At 43.6% G+C, this 18,742-nt stretch overlaps 1 protein-coding gene across 2 annotated transcripts in view; it reads right to left on the reverse strand.

The window, feature by feature from the left end:
* Positions 1 to 18,742, reverse strand: part of LOC145490384 (fibrocystin-L-like) — a 53,518-nt gene that overhangs the window by 15,973 nt on the left and 18,803 nt on the right. For both annotated transcript variants that reach the window (XM_081469511.1, XM_081469512.1), the window contains 17 exons: positions 18,122 to 18,396; positions 17,661 to 17,912; positions 16,422 to 16,938; positions 15,652 to 15,842; positions 14,716 to 15,007; positions 13,737 to 14,027; positions 12,802 to 13,079; positions 12,094 to 12,352; positions 10,891 to 11,718; positions 10,546 to 10,610; positions 10,199 to 10,332; positions 9,188 to 9,303; positions 6,733 to 8,847; positions 2,860 to 6,181; positions 1,845 to 2,593; positions 701 to 919; positions 204 to 419 (listed from right to left, as the gene is read on the reverse strand). In XM_081469511.1, the coding sequence (XP_081325637.1) occupies positions 204 to 419; positions 701 to 919; positions 1,845 to 2,593; positions 2,860 to 6,181; positions 6,733 to 8,847; positions 9,188 to 9,303; positions 10,199 to 10,332; positions 10,546 to 10,610; positions 10,891 to 11,718; positions 12,094 to 12,352; positions 12,802 to 13,079; positions 13,737 to 14,027; positions 14,716 to 15,007; positions 15,652 to 15,842; positions 16,422 to 16,938; positions 17,661 to 17,912; positions 18,122 to 18,396 (10,119 nt within the window). The remainder of the gene's footprint in view (positions 1 to 203; positions 420 to 700; positions 920 to 1,844; positions 2,594 to 2,859; positions 6,182 to 6,732; positions 8,848 to 9,187; positions 9,304 to 10,198; positions 10,333 to 10,545; positions 10,611 to 10,890; positions 11,719 to 12,093; positions 12,353 to 12,801; positions 13,080 to 13,736; positions 14,028 to 14,715; positions 15,008 to 15,651; positions 15,843 to 16,421; positions 16,939 to 17,660; positions 17,913 to 18,121; positions 18,397 to 18,742) is intronic.

Below are 18,742 nucleotides of genomic sequence, written 5' to 3' on the forward strand. Positions count from 1 at the left end.
GCCTACAACTTGCTTGCTACAAGCGCGTACGACACGAAAAATGTCGTAAGTTATTGAAAATCAACTAAATCCTGCAAACTTTAAACTCAAGCAATGTTGTATGCTAACAATTTTATGCGAGTTTTGGAGGACACGAAACGACAAAGTTTTCCCGTCTAATTGTAAATCGTCCCTCATCGTAATATTTAAGCAGCATATCGTACCCAGTCCGTATCGTTTGTTTCCATCCCACTGGTACTCGGCCTTGGAGATGACTGTTCCCCCCACAGAGCCTGTAAATGAGCCATCAAGGTCCCGGATGAGCTGCTGTCTTCTTGCGTCACAGTCCATGTCAACACAATCTGACGGGTTTATCCACTGAGTCGTCGGTTGCTGAAAAAGCAGTCTGGATACTTGGTCGACGGAATCGAAATGCAGGCCTACAACGAGATGAATCAGTTAGTGTCAGTCAGTCAATTACTCTGCCTCGTTTATTGTCAAGTAGGGAAGAGAAAACCTAAACGCAAAATCTCCAGCAAGAAGCCGAAAAAGAGATAGAGAGGATGAAACCCGATTGAAAGTGTAAATAAAATGGTATATTCTTAACAAATCTAGTCCAGTACTGGCCCTATCTCTGTCACGCAACGCTAGGGAGAGAGAGGGAGCCTCTCTTCCTAGGGTTGCGTGACAAAGAGAGGGCCAGAACTGGCCTATAACAAACCTCGCACGTCCACTGGATGGAGAATGTCTCCCACCCATGAATTAGTCATTATCGCTCGATGTTTATTCCCGCATTTTTCCTGAAATCCGGAAAACGTCACCTCGTGAAAGAGCGTGTAGCCATTTATTGCTGGATAACTCATCGGGCTTTCCCACGACATCTTTGGACCGCCAGCTGGCGATGATTGGAACGACGGAATTGTGATACCAATTTTACCGCCTGTTGAAGCAAAATAAAATGGTGAAAGAAGTAAAACATTTAGTTTTTAGTTCACGTTATTTGAAACTAAAAGCATTACCCTGGGATATCTAGCTAAACATAATCCAAGCTTCGCAAAATGATTCTACCTTAGCAGCAAAACTGAAGTCAGACTCTTAAATTTACGGACGGTTTTAAAATTGAGGAATGTACTATAGCAGAAAAGACGAGCTATTCTTTGCTTGACGAAATGCCGAAATTCAGAGCATGATCTATTCAAACTTAAAATAACGGTTCTTTAATGATCTGCCTGTCTGGAGCAGTGGTTTTTTATCCACTGAATACTGAGCGATTTATCTGGTGTACAGCGCTATCCAGCCTTCCAACAACTGGGGCCTACTTGAAATCAAAGATCACCGGAATACATCCATTTGATACATGCCTAACAAACGGATTCTGTTGAGAGAAATCACCTCTACACCACGTATGCGCGAATGACTACAAACATTTCAAAGGGAAATTTTCCTCTACTCGCTCCGATTGTTAAATAGGCAATGAAATCGAAGGGGCTAACATATAGCTTGTACAGGCGCCGGAACGTGAAACCATCTCTTGAAAGAAAATAATATTGAACCATTGCTTTACATTTAAATATGTATTCAAAACCGAGCATTGATGTTTTAACACAAGCAAGAACGTGACTAGAGCACACAAACGGGTTTTTTTCTCTACCTCTGGAGTAATTTCGTCGCTATTTAAGTCGGTGAACAACAAAACGAATCTACAACAGAAATTCGCTATTACTTTAAAGGTAAAACTATCTTTTAACTCTTGGGCGCAAAATGTCTTCATAACCTTTCTTAAAAAAATGCACATGTTCAAGGTTACATTTCTGGAGCTACATTGCACGGTCTACATAAAAATGAACATTTCAACTTGAGTGTACCTCCTGGGGCCGTCTTCGCCCCAATTCCTCCGTACGGTTCTCTGGCATATGGTATAATGCTGTCTTCTGCGCAGTCGTAGTTAGGACTTGTGCCAACGATCAGCGAGTGTCTCAGAATGAAATATTTGTCAGCAGTCCTGTGTGATTTAGCAGGTGGCCCCCACACATTGGGAAACATTCCCACGGTGTTATCCACGGCAATAACATGGTCTACGACAACACTGGACTCACAGTATGTGAAGATGCCGTAGTCGTAATTTTTCCAAATGAGGAAGCCGTATAGCATAGCACATCCTGGAAGACCCTCCACGTAATGCAAATGTACTCCGTGCCAAGCACCGTGGACTTCATTGCCAGTGGAAATTCCCAGAGGGTAATCTGTGCATTTCTCGCCATCAAGCTTGTATCCAAACCGTTCGCTTCCAGCTACTGTATTATTGATCAAAATGACATCGAATGCTTCGTGTACTTCGATGGCTCCAGGCCAGTGAATGTTGGACTTCTCTTGTCTCCCGTCGTAGGTGTGGATAGAAATGGAATACACTGCCAAGTTTCGTAACACGCTGTTACATTTTCCGGCAACTCGAATTGAAGGGCCGACCGTGTGGTGTACAACGTTGTCCTCCACAGTCAGATTGTCGGTTCCAAACACACCGATACCAGTGTTGAAACAATCGTGGAAGGAACTGCCACGGACGTAAGACGTGTTGCCTTCAACCACACCAGTATTGAGGAAAGCTAAGGCGAATCTGACGAGTGAAAAAAATGGCATCATTTATGATACAAAGACGTTTAACACACCATTATTTATTTGGTTCTAAAACCACGCTTTACGTTAAAGGAGAAAGAGTGTTATTCCGTGGATCATGCTTAAACCGCGATTTACTTTGGTACGATGTTAAAAGAATGTAATTACACATCTCGATAATTTTGGGGACAGTTATTTCATGGTACTGAGTTTAAGTGAAACAATTATTCATCTCGACAAATGTTGGTCATTGAGCGCGTGTCTTACCTGGGGTCGTAATCATCCGTATAGCCTTCCTGACCGCAACGATTAAACTCCACATTCTCAATTCTGGCGCTACCCTTGTACTCTATCCCACCAGATACTGTTCGACCAATCAGAACACGACATCCAAACGACTGGTCCCAGGCTCTAGAGGGATTATCCGCACCTTCTATAACGATATTTCTGGTCAGCAGTCCCACTTCTGCCGCCATGGTGTATGACCAGTTGCCAACCGTGTGTGTTTGTACGGTGTGTTTGTACTGAAGGCACGCATTCAGTGTCAAGTTTCGTTTGTCTTGTGAAATGGCTACTATAAAGAACTTTTCAGTCTGTTCAGGCTCAACTGTAGTTGAAGTAAGCACAATCTCATCGCCAAATCTCCAATCCACGGGTTCAGCAAGTATAAGTGAACAATCTCCAGCTTCGGCGGTAACAGCCAATCGAGTCCAATAGACCTGCTTTGGTTTCCCGTGCAGCCATAGGAACCCAAACACTCCAAGTGCCTTGCTTCCCATGTTCACGTCTCGCAAGGGCAGCTCCTCACTGTAATGATCACCTCGAAGGCTTAATAGGAAGTTTGAAAGATAAGGCTCGTCCGGCCATCCCACGATCAAACCGCCGCTGACGAAGACAATTGAAGCATTCAACACCATGGTCTCACCATCCCTGTCCTCGATCTCCAATGTGCCGTACACAAACAACTGGTTCAAATATGGCAGCCGAGTATCGGCTACCATGTACCAATCTGTCATTATCATGACGTCACTTCCGTTGCCAGGTAATCTTCTTCCATAACCACCATACAGGGGCTCAGTGCCTTCCCAGTCATCAACACTGGACCAGCGACGGTAGACCTCCGGTCTTCCTTGCGGGGGAGGGGGTGGCACCGGGGTGATGCAGTCTTCATAATAACAGAGGTAAACGTCCAGATCGACAGAACGTGGCTCAACATTGTTATTTTTTGTCAGAGTCGCATTCTTGCCAGACGCGATGTACGTAAACACCTTTGTCTCGTTAACAAAACTCCAGTTTCCGTGAAGAGCATCACGGGATGGCACGACTTCCGTCATGTTCTGGTAAGCGCCAGTAGTGGCAAAGTGATCTGGTGTTTGCATAAATTGGTGGGATATCCAGACATAATCGCCTTCCCTCATATCATAGAACTTGCCAGTGTAGCTGATGTTAGTTATGTGGGATGTGTCTTCGAATGTCATGTTGTATATTTCTCCCCGAATCAAAAGCATCACCCAACCCATCGGATGAGTCGCGCACTTGATGCAGAAAGGGACCTTGTCGATTCCGTGCTGGTTCGTCAACAAAATGTATTTGGCCTGCAAGGATACTGGGGCGGCGTTGTTCAAGGCAAATCTCGTGAATTGCACACTAGAATCACAGACACTTCCATTATGAGGCCCGTAGCTGTCCTGGACGGACGGAGTACATTTCTCGGGCGGTAGATTCTCATTGTCAGGCACGACGCTTCCATTTGCATAACCAGTGAGACTTCCATCCAGATCGAGTATGACTGCCTCGTGACTCCATCTAAAAGCGGTCCGGCGTGGAGAGTTGACGAAATGGTTTCGCAAAGTGTGTGAAGTCCAGCCGCCTCTCTTTTTAAACTCTGCACATTGTGCACAAGCGCTGTAAGCGGTGCAGCCTTCCCGGTCGAAGTTCACGAAGGTGACATTTTCGACGACAAGCTTAGAGAACTGTGGCAGTCTTATACCGGAAGTCGTGCAAAGTGTGTTGCTGCTTACTTTCAGTTCCAATCCCTCGCTCACTTGGCTGTGACCGACGATAAGTGCGTCTTTAATCCTAGGACCACCCCTTGGGACGTCTGCTTCGTTAGCAAAAACGTACTCAATACCAGCAATGTCATTATCCAGCATCTTGAAGTTGTGCATTTGAACTGCACCAACTTTGACGGCTTCTGCCCCTCGCATATTGTTATAGGCGATAAATGAGCCAAACACCGCGGGCTCAGCGATACAATCGTCGCATCCCCCTCCCCGCTGGGGGTGGTAAACGGGAAATATCCACAATCCATAGCGGCCGAACGAATGCGCAGAGTTGTTGAAAAATTCAAGCATGAATACATTCCTGGGACAGTAGTCGGATCGAAACGACGGGCCATCAGGGCGGTCGAACATTTGATACCAGAAACCAAAATGGCTGCCCCCTGCAGCGGCGTTGTGACGCACGGTGTTGTTAGCGTTTGTTACCCAGAAGGTAGCCGGAGTTATATCCACGTTCAGCGCCGACGACGAAGCGATGACGAATATCCCCAGGTTGTACTCGACTATGTTACCAGTTTCAATGCCGTCCTCCATGAAGAACGCATTTCCGCGGACGTTGAACACAACGTTGTGGCTTACATTAAGTCTGTGTATACCGTGCATTGTTATGGCTCGATTGAAGCTGTGATGTATTGCACAGCCGCGAACATACGAGCCATAAACATCACCACTGAGATGAAAATGAATTGGATAGCGACCAAGACGGAATGCTTGCCCTGCGTGCGAGATCTCCACGTAATTGAACCTTGCTGTTACCAAGCCTTTATTTTCTTCAGGGGCATGTATCATAATCTGCACACCAAATTCATCGCTTCCAATCTCTTCGCCAAATTTTCCTTGAAAGCAGGTCTGTGTTTGGAATTGACCTGGTTCAAATTCTTCCTCGCAAGCTTCAATTGCCTCCGTCCACTCGGAATGTACGGAGCCTCGCACACGCACGTTCCGCGTGAGTAGACCAACTTCCGCGCGCGTTTCCACTGCGTGATTTCCTTGAAACGTCTGCACGATGGAGATGTGCTTATACTTTAGTGCCGGTGACACTTGTAACGTGTAATTATCATTGAGAACGGCTGTTATCGTCAGCTCTTCAAACTCTCGCTGTGATTTTCCAGTTGGTGCCAGAATAATCTGATCACCTGGTTTCCACGTGACCTGTTTCATCAAGTGGAGCTGAGTTGCACCCGCTTCTACCGTGGAATTCAGATGCGTCCACGTGATGGGCACGTGTAAACCGTGAAGATCGAGCCTTCCCTCGCGAAGCGCTAACGTCTTGGTTCCAAACACTGGAATTTCTCTCGATCGAACATGGCCGTGCAAAGTGATCGTGGCCTTTCCTGGGAACGGGTCATTTTCGGTACCAACTTCAAGTACACCATTGTCGGTGATAAGTATGTTTTCTGCTTGTAGATGAAGAAAAGGCTCTTTCCTGTCAAATATGAGCTGTCCTCCCTGTATTAGGAGTAATTTAAGTACTGGCGTGTCTTGATCAAGCAATATAGTTTGTCCTTTCTTTATAACCACGAAGGTACCTGTGAGTTACAAAACAAATAACCTCGTAAGGCACTGTCGTAACTGTGTAAATTTTCTTTGGGGAGGAGGAGGAGGGTAGGATCTCGTAATAGTTGACTCACAATAGGGAGTTTACGTACGAAAACCGTGACGGCAACAGTAAGAAAAGGTCAAATGAGGAGGGCAATGGCCAATTCCCTCTGTAAGATGCGCTTGCAAGGAATCATGGTAGTTGTATTCATCATCTTGGACTGGATATTTGTTTTGATGAATACAACTACCATGATTCCTTGCAAGCGCGTCTCGTGGATGGAATTGGCCATTAGCAAAATGGTGTACGAGTCTTGGCCCTTTGCAAAACAGTAACGACGTGAAAAGACCAAATTCTGCGTTTTCTAAAGAACATCAACAATGAGGGTAAATTATCAAAGCCTGTTTGAAAGACAACGCTATAATGAGCTGAGAGTTCATCTAACACTGATAAATTAAACAGAACATTGATTTACAGACATAAACGTATTCGTGTAGGGTAAAATTACTAGCTGAAAACTGTGTATTGAATAATACATACCATTCTCAGGAGGATCATTACCACCCCACGTAAACGGAGATGACCATACATCCACGTAGAAAAAATCAGCTTCATCATCTATCGCCTTTCCATTGCTTCCAACTTCCACTCGCACTTTAGTTTCGATTGTCCCGTTATGTGGACCAGTCTGGCACGTAATCAGCGATGAATTGGCATAAGTAACGTTACATTCAACGCCGTCTATTGTAACGATATTGTCGCTCTGTGTGTCACTAAATCCTGTGCCAAGTATCGTGAGGGTTGTGCCCCCACCCGTCCCGCCTCGGGATGGTGTGACGGAAGTTATTTGGGAGGTCATTTCGGGTTTGTAAGTAAAGCCGTTGCTTAGAGTAGCGCTGAAACCGTTCAAGATGATCTCAATATCGCACACTTGGTCAATGTTTCCTGGCGCATGACTTGGTGCTTCACAAGATATTTCTGTAGTTGTAGTGAGGCGATCTGAATTATGGGTGCACTCATTGCCACAAATGGTCAACTCTGCAGACTCATCAAAGCCCTGACCTTGAATGATAAGCACGCGGCCTCCTCCAAAGCCACTCTGATCGGGATCCACGCCATCTATTTGTAATCTGTATTCAAAGAAATCATCAGATGTAGCCCTACCTTTCCCGGGAACCACCACGTCAACAAGGTATGAGCCAGCAGCATGTGCAGCCAGTGTACAAACCACATTGTCGTCCTCCGAGCTGGTTACCGCGCATGACACGTCTCCAATCTGAACCTCCACTTCATCTTGTGTAGTAGGATCTAAACCGCTTCCGTGTATGGTTAACACTTCACCGCCTTGTCCTATTGTTGGTGAAATTGACGTTACAACCGGAGTCGCGGCCTGGGTGTACGCTATATTGATTGTTGGAAATACACCACCAGCATTTCTACGTCGCCGTGAAACTTCACCAGAATCAACAGTGACTTGTATGACGACTGCGTTACTTAACGGGTGTGGTGGTGTCACGCATTCAATCAGCCCATACGAGATCGTGATTATTTCACAAATCTCGCTTCCGATGGTCACGGTAGTTTTGCCTGGAGTCGGATTGAAACCATTTCCTTCTATAGTAATGATCAAGCCTCCATGTTTGCTACTTTGAGACGGCGATACTGTGGAGACTAAAGGCTCACTATCAACGACGTCTGACACAGAATCAAACTGGGCGTTTCCTTTTCCCGCCACGTGAATCACAATCTTGTGACTTCCAATGACGGCTCCCGGCAGCATACATTTGACTAATTGCGACAAGACCTCTGTCACGTGGCAGACTTCATTTCCCACTGTTACTGTCACGTCTGCAGCACTGGATGGAAGGCGTGACACTTGGAAGCGAAATTCCGTCTGAGGATTTTCAATATCAGCTGGAGACACTAACGTTACTACCGGCGTCCTGTCAAGTGCGAAGGTGTATTTGCAGTCCGTGCTGTCAAAGGCAACGCACTCGCTTTCACTACCACTGACTGTTACAATGACTTGCTGAGCTTGTTCAGAGCTTGCTCGTGTTCTGCAAACTATGGTGTCGAATGACGACCTTTCGACATCGCACACAGTAGAACCTATTTGAACGACATTGTTACTGATTGCGTTACTAAAACCGTCGCCTGTTATTGTCACCAGCGTGCCGCCCGCTTGGGAACCGCTGCTCGGTGACACGGCAATTACGCTCGGTTTCAACACGAAGTCAGTTGTGTCACCTGCGTCTGCCCGGACAAATGCGTAGCCTCGGTTTAGTACCTTCACTTTGACATCAAGTGCTTCGCCAGCAATGGGATATTCCGCTGTACTGAGTACACAAGTGATTGCTGTGTCATTAGAAGAGATTACCTCGCACTCGTGCGAGCTGAACGTCACTTTATTGTGGCACGACTCGTTACTAAATCCATGCCCGTGGACTGTAATTATCGTGTCGCTTGTGCCTTGAGGAGGTGTTACAGCTGATACTTTAGGCGTGCTACATTCCGAGTAGGTAAAATCAAAGCTGTCACTGTTTGAACTCTGGGCTTCATGTGAAGAGTTGCACCCAGGAATACCATCCGTCCTCCCGGCCTCACACGTTGGAGAGGAGTATGATGACGAGGTTGCATTGTAATTTGCTTCAAATCCTAAAACAATTAACAAAATTGTGGTTATGTTAAACTATTAAACATTTCCAGACAATTTGCTTCACTTTTTTTGCAAACAAGAATGAAATAAATAAAATAGATTAGTAAATGCTACATTTTGTAGTACTGTTGTGCTAAATGAGGGAGCTAAACAAACAAAACACAACAATAACAACAAAAAGAACAAAAAGCAAATAATGCAAGCATTAAATAAACTTGTTAGGAAACAAAGCATTTTTGTGGAAATTTCACCGAAGTCTTTGTTTGAAGAATTACTGAAACCTGTTCAACTTACTTCACTGGTTTGTACTTCATATAAAATGAACAATTTGTGCCTCACCGTCAATGTTAAGACTGATTGGTCCGCTCTGCGTTCTAAATGACAGCACCTTGATCACGCCTTTCATTCGAACCGATCCGCTACCGGCGTAGTAGAACACTCCTGGGCTCAAGAACCTGCAGAAGATTTCAACAAATACTCCTTATTGAACATCTCCGTGATAACAATTTCATGACAGCTTGATGTCACGCAACGAAAGTCACGCGGCACTATGGAACTATGGTCGTTAAATAACGACTTCTCTCGACCTTTTTAAAGGGAAAAAAGGCTATTAATGAAAAATAAATTCACCCAGTAGTAATGATTAAAAATGTGTGCAAAATGTTTGGAGAAAAGTTTTGTCCGTAATTAAGACAACTGAACCAGAATTAGCAAGAATTTTGATTTCAGTTACGTAACTTTTCCGTGAGGTTTTTTGTTTATATTGTTTGTCCTTCAGTTTTGTGTTTGAATTTATCTCAAGTGACACAAAACATAAGTTGTGAAAAGCATTTTTATACCAGAAAAATTAATACTTCGGGTAACTTTTAACCCTGGATCAGCGTTAACAAGTTTTTGAACATCTTAACTGAAAGGAAAAGAAACAAGGCGCATATATATATACCATGCATATTTTCTGTAATTTGCAACTCGGAATGTACATTAGTGACAGGAGTAAACTGGTATGATCTTACCGTGCTAGAATTGTAAGAAGGGCAAGTAATCTAATTATGTTGTATTGTAAGCAGTGTAAGTATTAGTATTGTTAGTAGCGTGAGTATGCGTATTATATAGAGTAAGTGTTAGTATCGTAAGTGGCGTAAGTAATAAGTTTTTTGTAAGTAGTGTAAATAACTACATTAATATTGTATTGTAAGTAGTGTAAGTAGCATTTAAAAAGAATAAAGAAGAAAAGAAAAAAAAAAAAAAAAAAAAAAAAGTTTTTGAACATCTTGGCCCAGATTCCTAACATCAGGGCAAAATGCTATCTCATTACGGTAGCTAACGGCAGACTGTATGACGTTGACTCACCTGTGTGTGAAGACTCCAGTCTTACTGACACCACCACTGTGAAATCCGAAAAGATCATAATCAACTGACGATGAATCGCTGGTCTGATACACGTTGTAGAATGCGTCAGATAGTTCCTGTCCAGTCCAGTGCCACTGCGTTCAAAAGAGAAAAAAATTGAAATAAAAGACGAAGATTTTTCGGCCTAAAATACAACTGCTATTCATGTGGCTTTTTATTTGAAATAGATAGACTTGTAAGTTGTTAATTGGCACTTGAGTATTCGCATGAAAACGTCGTGCTCTCCTTCAAGTGTCAACATTAAACGTGATCGAGACACATAATAAGGTCTTAGCTGACAAACATACCTCGACAGTGTCGCCTTGATGACAAACAACGAACTTTGGTAACCATTCATAGCCACGCCCATACTCTGACAAATAAACAGGTAGATAAATAAGCAAACGAACAAATAAATATGTAAACAGATAAATTCTAATCATAAACCCTCTCCGCTACTTTCTTAAATATCGCTCAAACGCTTCACTTGTGCGATATTGTTCTGCACTCAAAAATAACATGCATATCTCCTGGCAAATGCATAAAATCCTCAATTGTATTTCATACAGGAAAACATTTATTTGTGCTTCAACTTGATGCCACATTACCTACAGACAAAGCTCAATGCTAAAAAAGGACAACATCAAACTAACCTAGGTGTGATCCACTGTTATCAACCATTATAGTTTGAAACATGTCCCCCGTTTCACATATCACGTGTGTATCATTGAATGACGTAATTTGACAGAGCCTGTCTTGTACCGTGACAACAGCGCGTGACGCATCAGACCCAAACCCTTGTCCAGTGATAACCACGCGCGTCCCGCCTGCTACTGAGCCAATCAGAGGAAAGATGGAATGCACCACCAGTACGTATTCGAATTTGCTATACTCTTCAGGTATTGTGGCAAAACCTTTCCCCGGCGTGACCACCAGGATAAGATATTCTCCAGGAGCGTGACGTGATGTCACGCAAGTGATTTCTATTGCAGTGACGCTTTGTATTTCACAGTTTTTATCTCCCACTTGCACCGTAGTAGTATCCATAAAACCGGAACCGAAAATTGTAATTATTTCACCACCGCTGACACTGCCTTGCTGCGGACTCAAACTGGTGACTGAAATTGTCAACGAGGAATCGTATTCAAACGCATCGGAAATAGTGACCGAAGATTCACCGATTGAGATTTCTATAGAAACATTTCCCTCAGCATGTGCAGCCGTTACGCAGGTGATGTGGGACATACTAATGGATATAATGTCACAAGGAGAACCATCTAACGACACATTGGCATTTTCCTTCGTGTTTCCAAAGCCGCTGCCGGAAATGGTAATTGTCTGTCCGCCAGCCAAGCTACCGCTGGCTGGAGTAACTGAGGTAGCAGCGATGACATAAGTGAAGTTGATTTGTTGATCATTTTCAGCCCAACCTTTGCCTTTTACGAGAATCTCGACCAGGTGACTACCACCAGGACCGTAACCTGAAACGAAAAGAACAAAAATCAAACAAAAAACCAAACAGGTTGAGCGATTGACCAATCACGACAAGCGCAAAGAAACTAACGAACAAATCAGAATTCGAATTAGAAACATACAAGCTTAGCAGAACGCGAGAAGACGCGTGCAAGGAGAGTGGCGGTTGGGTTTGGTTTTACTTTGCAAATCAAAGCAAAAAGAAACTTACTTTCACAAAGGAAGAAGCTATTGCATTGGCCCAGGGAACTTACTTGAACTAGGGAGGGGGGAGGGAGATGGGCGAGGGAGAGGGGGAAGGGTGAGGGGAGGGGTTTCTCTACAACAGCTATGTAATAAATCGATCCTAGCCCGAAGGTAGGACAAGACAAGAAAAAGTTTACCTGCTCGACAAGTTATGTTGTCAGCAGTGCTCCTTAAGACCACACAGGTAGTCCCCCCTATTTGCACCGAATTCTCTTCATTTACTGTGGAAAATCCTGAGCCAAGAAGAGTGATCACTGTTCCAATGCCGGAGGGCCCGCCAGGACCAGACGAGGGTGAGATGGAGGTCAGGTTGGGCGTCTTTTCTGCTGAATATTCAAATGTGCAATTGTTGCCATGACGACATGATCCGGGGATTTCGTTCACGAACACTACGACCTGAGCAAAAAAATATAAAAAATATAAATGAGTTACTGAATTGACGAAAGCGGCGAAGGGGACAGTGGGCGAAGGTAAGGAGCTAGGAAGTGACCTGAAGGGGCTAGGAGGCGAAATGAATGGGCTAGGGGCAGCATGAGGGGCTAGGGGGCGAAGGGAAGGGGCTAGGGGGCAACATGAAGGGCCTAGGGGCGAAATAAAGGGGTTAGGGGGCAACATGAGGGGCTAAAGGGCGAAGGGAAGGGGCTAGGGGCAACATGAAGGGGCTAAGGGCGAAATAAAGGGGCTTGGGGCGTAGGGAAGGGGCCAAGGGCTTAATGGGCCAAGGGCTTAAGGGGCCAAGGGCCTAAGTGGCCAAAAAGAAGAGGCCAAAGGGGATGAAGAAGAAGAGGCGAAGGGAAGGTGGAGGGGTTGGTAATATTTAAAATCATTTTGTGTAAACCACTCACTTGTGGCTGGGCGGCCGGTATTCGTAGAAATTCTCCAGGAATAGGATCCAAGAATAAACCGCCATCTTCAATAGTTTTGACTACCGTAACCACGTCAACACCACTCAGACTGCTAGCATTCACCTGCATTTCAGGATGGTTACCTCCATGACTCGTCCATGTGAACTTCCATTCGTACTTTGCACAGTGACCAGTTTTCTCGACATCAATTATACCTTCCTGGATTTCTTGCTCCACGAGATCTTTAAGCCTTATCGCAGATATGTTCACAGGAATGCCTTAAATATCACGAGTACACGTAAATAAAAACAATAAGTGCAATGTGCTACGTTTACGCGCACTTAAAGACATGGATCAGATGGTTATCGTGATGGTTGTCAAGATCGGCTAACCTTCTGTATGCCTTTGCAATTTGCTTAAACTGCAAAGAACAAGACGCGATATGTTGGAATGTGATGGCATTTTGGTATACGTCAAGCTGCCGATGCAAGCTACAAACCACACAACGTCCTTCCCGTCAACAGCATGAACGTCTCAAAACTTACTTTCCCTACACGCCATGTAAAGAGACTAAACAGGGCGTCGTTTGGGAAACAAGAGTCAGGAATCAAACGCTGTCTTACATATTTAGTTGAGGAAAGCCTGAATACTCGAGCGCACACTGGTGCTTACGTGTTCGTGTCGAGATCACTCCCTTTAGAAAATGGTATTCTTTTTGCCACATAAAACTTTTTTAAGCAAGCCTGCTCAGCTAAGATGGTTGTTGGTCTCGCTTTCCACGCGTTAATGAACCTCGCGTCGATCTACAAACACCCACCCCGGTACCCTACGCCCCCCGAAAATAATAAAACTAGGTAAATATCCACCACCTTGGCCTCATCCACGGACAATTACCTACATATAGGTCCTTCTACAAATACTTTTAAAATACCCACCTGTGATTATAGCTCCATTGTATATAATGTCAAATGTTCCTTCGATGGGAGGGGAAGCTTCTTGTTCTCTCTTCACTTGTACACTCGAGTTAAGACCATCTTTAGTATATGTGGCACTGTCGGCATCGCCATTTCCATCGCGGATGGCGTCTGTAATAGCAAGCAATGGCAGGGGGGAGCCACAGTTTGCAGGGAGGAGAGAGATGGTCCAGTTTGTGTCCGAGTTCTTTTCAACTGTAAAATCTTTGATGAGAAAGCCGTTTGGCTTGGCGGCGTTTTTAATAGGTATTACTGAAAATGCAAAATATTAAAATGTTATCCTATCATATTTGAATGTTACGCTTTTAAAATAAATGTTACCGGATATAAACCCATCTTTCCCTTGCGAAGAATCAAAACTACACTGGAAACATTGCTTTTACATAGACTATAGGTTTTTTTTTTTGCCGGGGGACCTCGCTCTTTTTTAGGGTCTTTTCCAGGTAAATAAAACGGGTAACATACGTGGGTCAAAAACGCAAAGATGTAGAACATCGTTACACAAAAAGGTGAATATAACCATAACTTGTTTTGTGTGTATATATAGTGCATTACAACAATGTACGGATCAAATGGATGGAAGGTGTTGAAAAGACTTAACGTCTCGATAAAATGATTGATGCACTGTTCTTTGTATCTACTATTTTCTCACCATTATTTTCTTACAATTAAAGATATGTTTGGAGGCGCTGTAGCCAAGTGACTGGCACACAGCATTCTGTTTTGAGCGGTCCTAGTTCGAGCCCTGACCGGGGTCATTGAGTTGGGCTCTTGGGCAAGGCACTTTACTCTCTCTTTCAACTTTTAAAGCTACGTTTGAGGTCATTACTCACTGCTTTAGAAGGGCTGTTACTTCAGCAATTTACAACAGTCATAAAATTTTATATCTAAACTTAAGGGCTTCGTTACTTTCGAAACTTTACCGAGAACATTTGCTTACCAGTTAAATCGTACTTTCCGATCCACACATTATCCACAAACACGTCTTCGTCAAATCCCTCCAAGCGCTCAATTTCGATACAGTATATTTCAACAAACGGGGCTTGGATTTGAAATTCATCGCTGATTTTAGGCCACACATCTATGCAGGTAAACCCCCAGTTTGAAAGTTGTGAAGAGCCTCTCACGAAGTCATACCAACGATGAGAATATCGAAATTCGCCATAGTCGTCTATGTATTTCACTTGAAGTTTCACTACTTCTTTTATTGGGCCTTTGTAGGCGAAGCAAACCTAAACGAGGATAAGATAAGAAAATAGTTTCAAAACATTCAAATAAAATCTACTTAACAGTAATTCCATGTGGTTACTGTTTATTATGCTTCTAAAGTGTAAGTCCGAGTCAGTATTTGAAGCCCTAGTGTTCGTTCATTCAAATGAACGACTTGCCAAATGTCATTAAACAGTATTCCATTATAGACTGTTTTAAATCAAGATTAAAAACTTTTTTTAAGAGAGCTTTCTCAAATTAGGGATTTTTAATTAGGGCTTTTATGTAAAAGGACTGTAAAAAGCATTGAGACTTCCATGTGATCTAAAATGTGTTTTTAAGATACTAATCATCATCATCATCATCATTATTATTATTAATAAAGCTATTGAGCAGTACTTTCACGTGGTACCGTTTATCATGCTGAGCAAATTAGTTCTAATTTTTACGTTTACTGGTACTGTTTATTATGCTGTACAAGGTAGCTATAGCTTAGGTCTGTGGATGAAACTCAAGTGTGTGACCAATCAAATGAAAGCTATTGAGCAGTACTTTAGTGCGGCATTATCGATTTGGCTGTACAAGGTGGTCGCACGCCAGTAACCAGCCTGATACCTTATCTCTACTTCGAAACTGACGTTTCTTTTAAAATGTCTTTTCTACTCACCCAATTGTATCTGGAGGCTTTATATGGAGGTTGAGGATTGTCAAAGAGGTAAGCCGAGTAGTCAGCTTTCCAAAGAATCGATGGATTTTTTAAAGAAAATCTGCCACAGAATGGCTCCACATCGGAAACCCTTTCACCAGATTCTTCTCCTAGAACATCATCCTCATACTTCATATAGAATATGTGTCCATCTGAGAGAAAAAAAAAAGGAAAGAAAGGAACAGTCAGTTCTGTTAATGCAGATAACTTATTATTTTCTATAAAGAGGAAAATAAGGAGTGCAGGTATGTTACTAAATTGTCATCACATTTGTCGTGCCAAGGAAAAAAAGAAAACAAGCAGCTAAATAACAGGACTGAAGGCAGACAGACAGGCAGACAGACAGACAGACCGTCAGGCAGGCAGGCAGACAGATAGATAGCCAGACAGACAGACAGACAGACAGACCGTCAGGCAGGCAAGCAGACATACAGACAGACAGACCGACCGTCAGGCAGGCAGGCAGACAGACAGATAGACAGACAGACAGACAGACAGACCGTCAGGCAGGCAGGCAGACAGACAGATAGACAGACAGACAGACAAGTAGACAGGCAGGCAGGTAGACAGACAGACAGACAAACAGGGAAACAGAAAGACAGACAGACAGGCAGACAAGCAGACAGATAGGCACAGAAAAAATAGCACTTATGGTTTGAATACATGGGCAACTAAGCATTTGGATTCATGTGGATTTGTGTGTTACGCTGTTTAAGTCTGTCTTCACTTACTCAAAGAAGATTCGTCACATTGTTTGGAAAAAAAATCTGTCAGTACGGCCTCGATCTTCGTTTTGGATGAACTGGGTTTCAGAACATCGGATGTCTCGTCACCAACGATCAGTTGAAAGTCCTCAGCTGATCGTCCTTGCACCAATCGTGTTATATTTAGCGACAAGCTTTGGTTATTGTGTGCCGTTCCGTTCAAAACTTCAACACCTCGCGGGTCAGCAAAGCAAAACCAAACGAGGAATACCGTGGCATTTCCTTCCGTACTATTAACAGTTGTTACATTAACTCGACCGCGGCCTTCAAAAGTACTCAGTGCGTTCAGGTTTTCCTCGAGTACGGAACTGTTCGTGTCTTGTAAGGACAGCGTTATACTCTCGCCATGGTAGAACAAGGTGAAGTTATCGCTGTGATTACCACAAGACGTGACGTTGTTCTCTGCGCACAGTAACGGCTGGACTGAAATGTGTTGAACCTCACACACTCTTTCATTCTCGTCCCAGTTGCTGAAGTCCAACACCTGAAAACAAAATCCAAGAAACACGCTGAGCCAAACACAAACCGTTTTCGTGAAAACCATTAAAAAACCCCAACAGTATAAGTCCTTTCCTGTTATTTTACAGTGTCCCAGAGTAGTTTTAAAGCCGAGGTCTCAAGACGGAATTCCAAAGGGTTAACAGAACCACACCTCACCAAATCACCAGAAGTTTTCTATGAGGCTGAGTCAGTTCTGTAGCTGACCTCCTTCTGTCTGGTTTCTGATATGAGAGCTCTCTCTAATCTGGAACTCTGGTTATATAGTCTCATGCAAGTAAATCAGCCCAATCCAACACAGGTTTTTCCCCAATATATATATGACTGGATTTAATAAAACGGCGTAGTCGAAGAAAAGTACATTCTCTTGCACTAAGTGAGCCACTGGCTTGAGTTTTACGACTCCTGGAGGTGAAAAGATCACTCCGAGCGACCAATTAACAAGAAGAAGAGTGCAAAAAGAAAGATAAGAAAGTGGAGGGAAAATAGACTGACATTCCTTTGAATTTTCATATCGCGAGAGAAAAACGATAACACCAGGATGAAATTATCTTTAACACAGTTTTCATAAGTCCAGACCTATAAGGTATATAAAAAAAACAACAACGGATCCCCCACCCTCCACTGCCCCCCCCAAAAACGACAACAACCAATCGTTTAGTCTCAACAGAACTCAGCTTCGAAAGTTTCTTAACAAACTGGACAAACCTGTTTTTCCCAGAGCAATGTTGAGCTGATCGTAATTTTTTGTCGTTCATCACGTGCAGCGCCGACTTTGCTGTTGGTGTGCTCGGTTTCGTCCAGGCGTACTCTGATCTTCACGTTATGGCCGCCACCAAAATCATTATGGTATGCCTCAATGTAATATGGCTTGTCTGCCTCTAAGAAGATTGGATCCGACCCCTGAATATTGTCACTGTCCCAATCGTACGTAGCGGATGAACAGCTCGCAATCTTTGTCTGAAAAAGAGATTTGTGGCCAACAGAAACTCAACACCACGTTTTGTTTGAAAGGAATTTTATATCTACGTCGTGGTTCTGATAGACTCTTACTGCAGTAATTCGATGCAACCTCAGCGCGAATATCGTGTCTAAAGAAAAAACGTCGAATTTTCTATGAATGTAAATCGCAACATCGCAGAATGGTCAATTCCCGGTTTACGGTTTACCTTGTCAGCGGGGTCCCCTGTGAGGCTCAGGTACAACTCACTGGTGTCATCCGATCGGATGTAAAACCTGTAGTTGTCCGGTTTTGAAGGCACGAAGAAACCACTGATCTTTGAGCTGTAACCGGAAATCTTGTTAAATGTATCAACTTCGGGAGAGCTACTCTCGGTCCAGTGCTCCACGTGATAGTCAACGGCAGCAGAGTCTAGGCGAGCTATGTCGGAGAGGATATATGTGATAGTCGAGGTCCAGATTTCACGTACCAGACCACGAGAACCTGAAAGAACGCAAATGAAACCTAGGTTGACACTGGGAATACAGCAATGTATCTTAATATTACTCTACTTAGTGTACTATACCTAAAGCAAATTCCGCTTTACTCGAAAGCATTCTGAACCAAATTTGAACGTGTTAAAATTTATTTCCCTCATTGCCATCATCAAACATCCTACTGTACTGTCCCACGAGAGTCAATTGTAATTGTTGGGTTCCTGGTTCATGTGAACTAGGCATGATTTTGAGCTGTTTGAAATTATTTTAATGTGTGTTTAACAGCCACTAGGACTTGTACAGCAGGCATCTCTTTTTGTTTTAGATCGCATTACGCAGAACAGATCCTTGCC

Source organism: Orbicella franksi, chromosome 6 (genome assembly GCF_964199315.1).
Source record: "Orbicella franksi chromosome 6, jaOrbFran1.1, whole genome shotgun sequence".
Classification (NCBI taxonomy): Eukaryota; Metazoa; Cnidaria; class Anthozoa; order Scleractinia; family Merulinidae; genus Orbicella; species Orbicella franksi.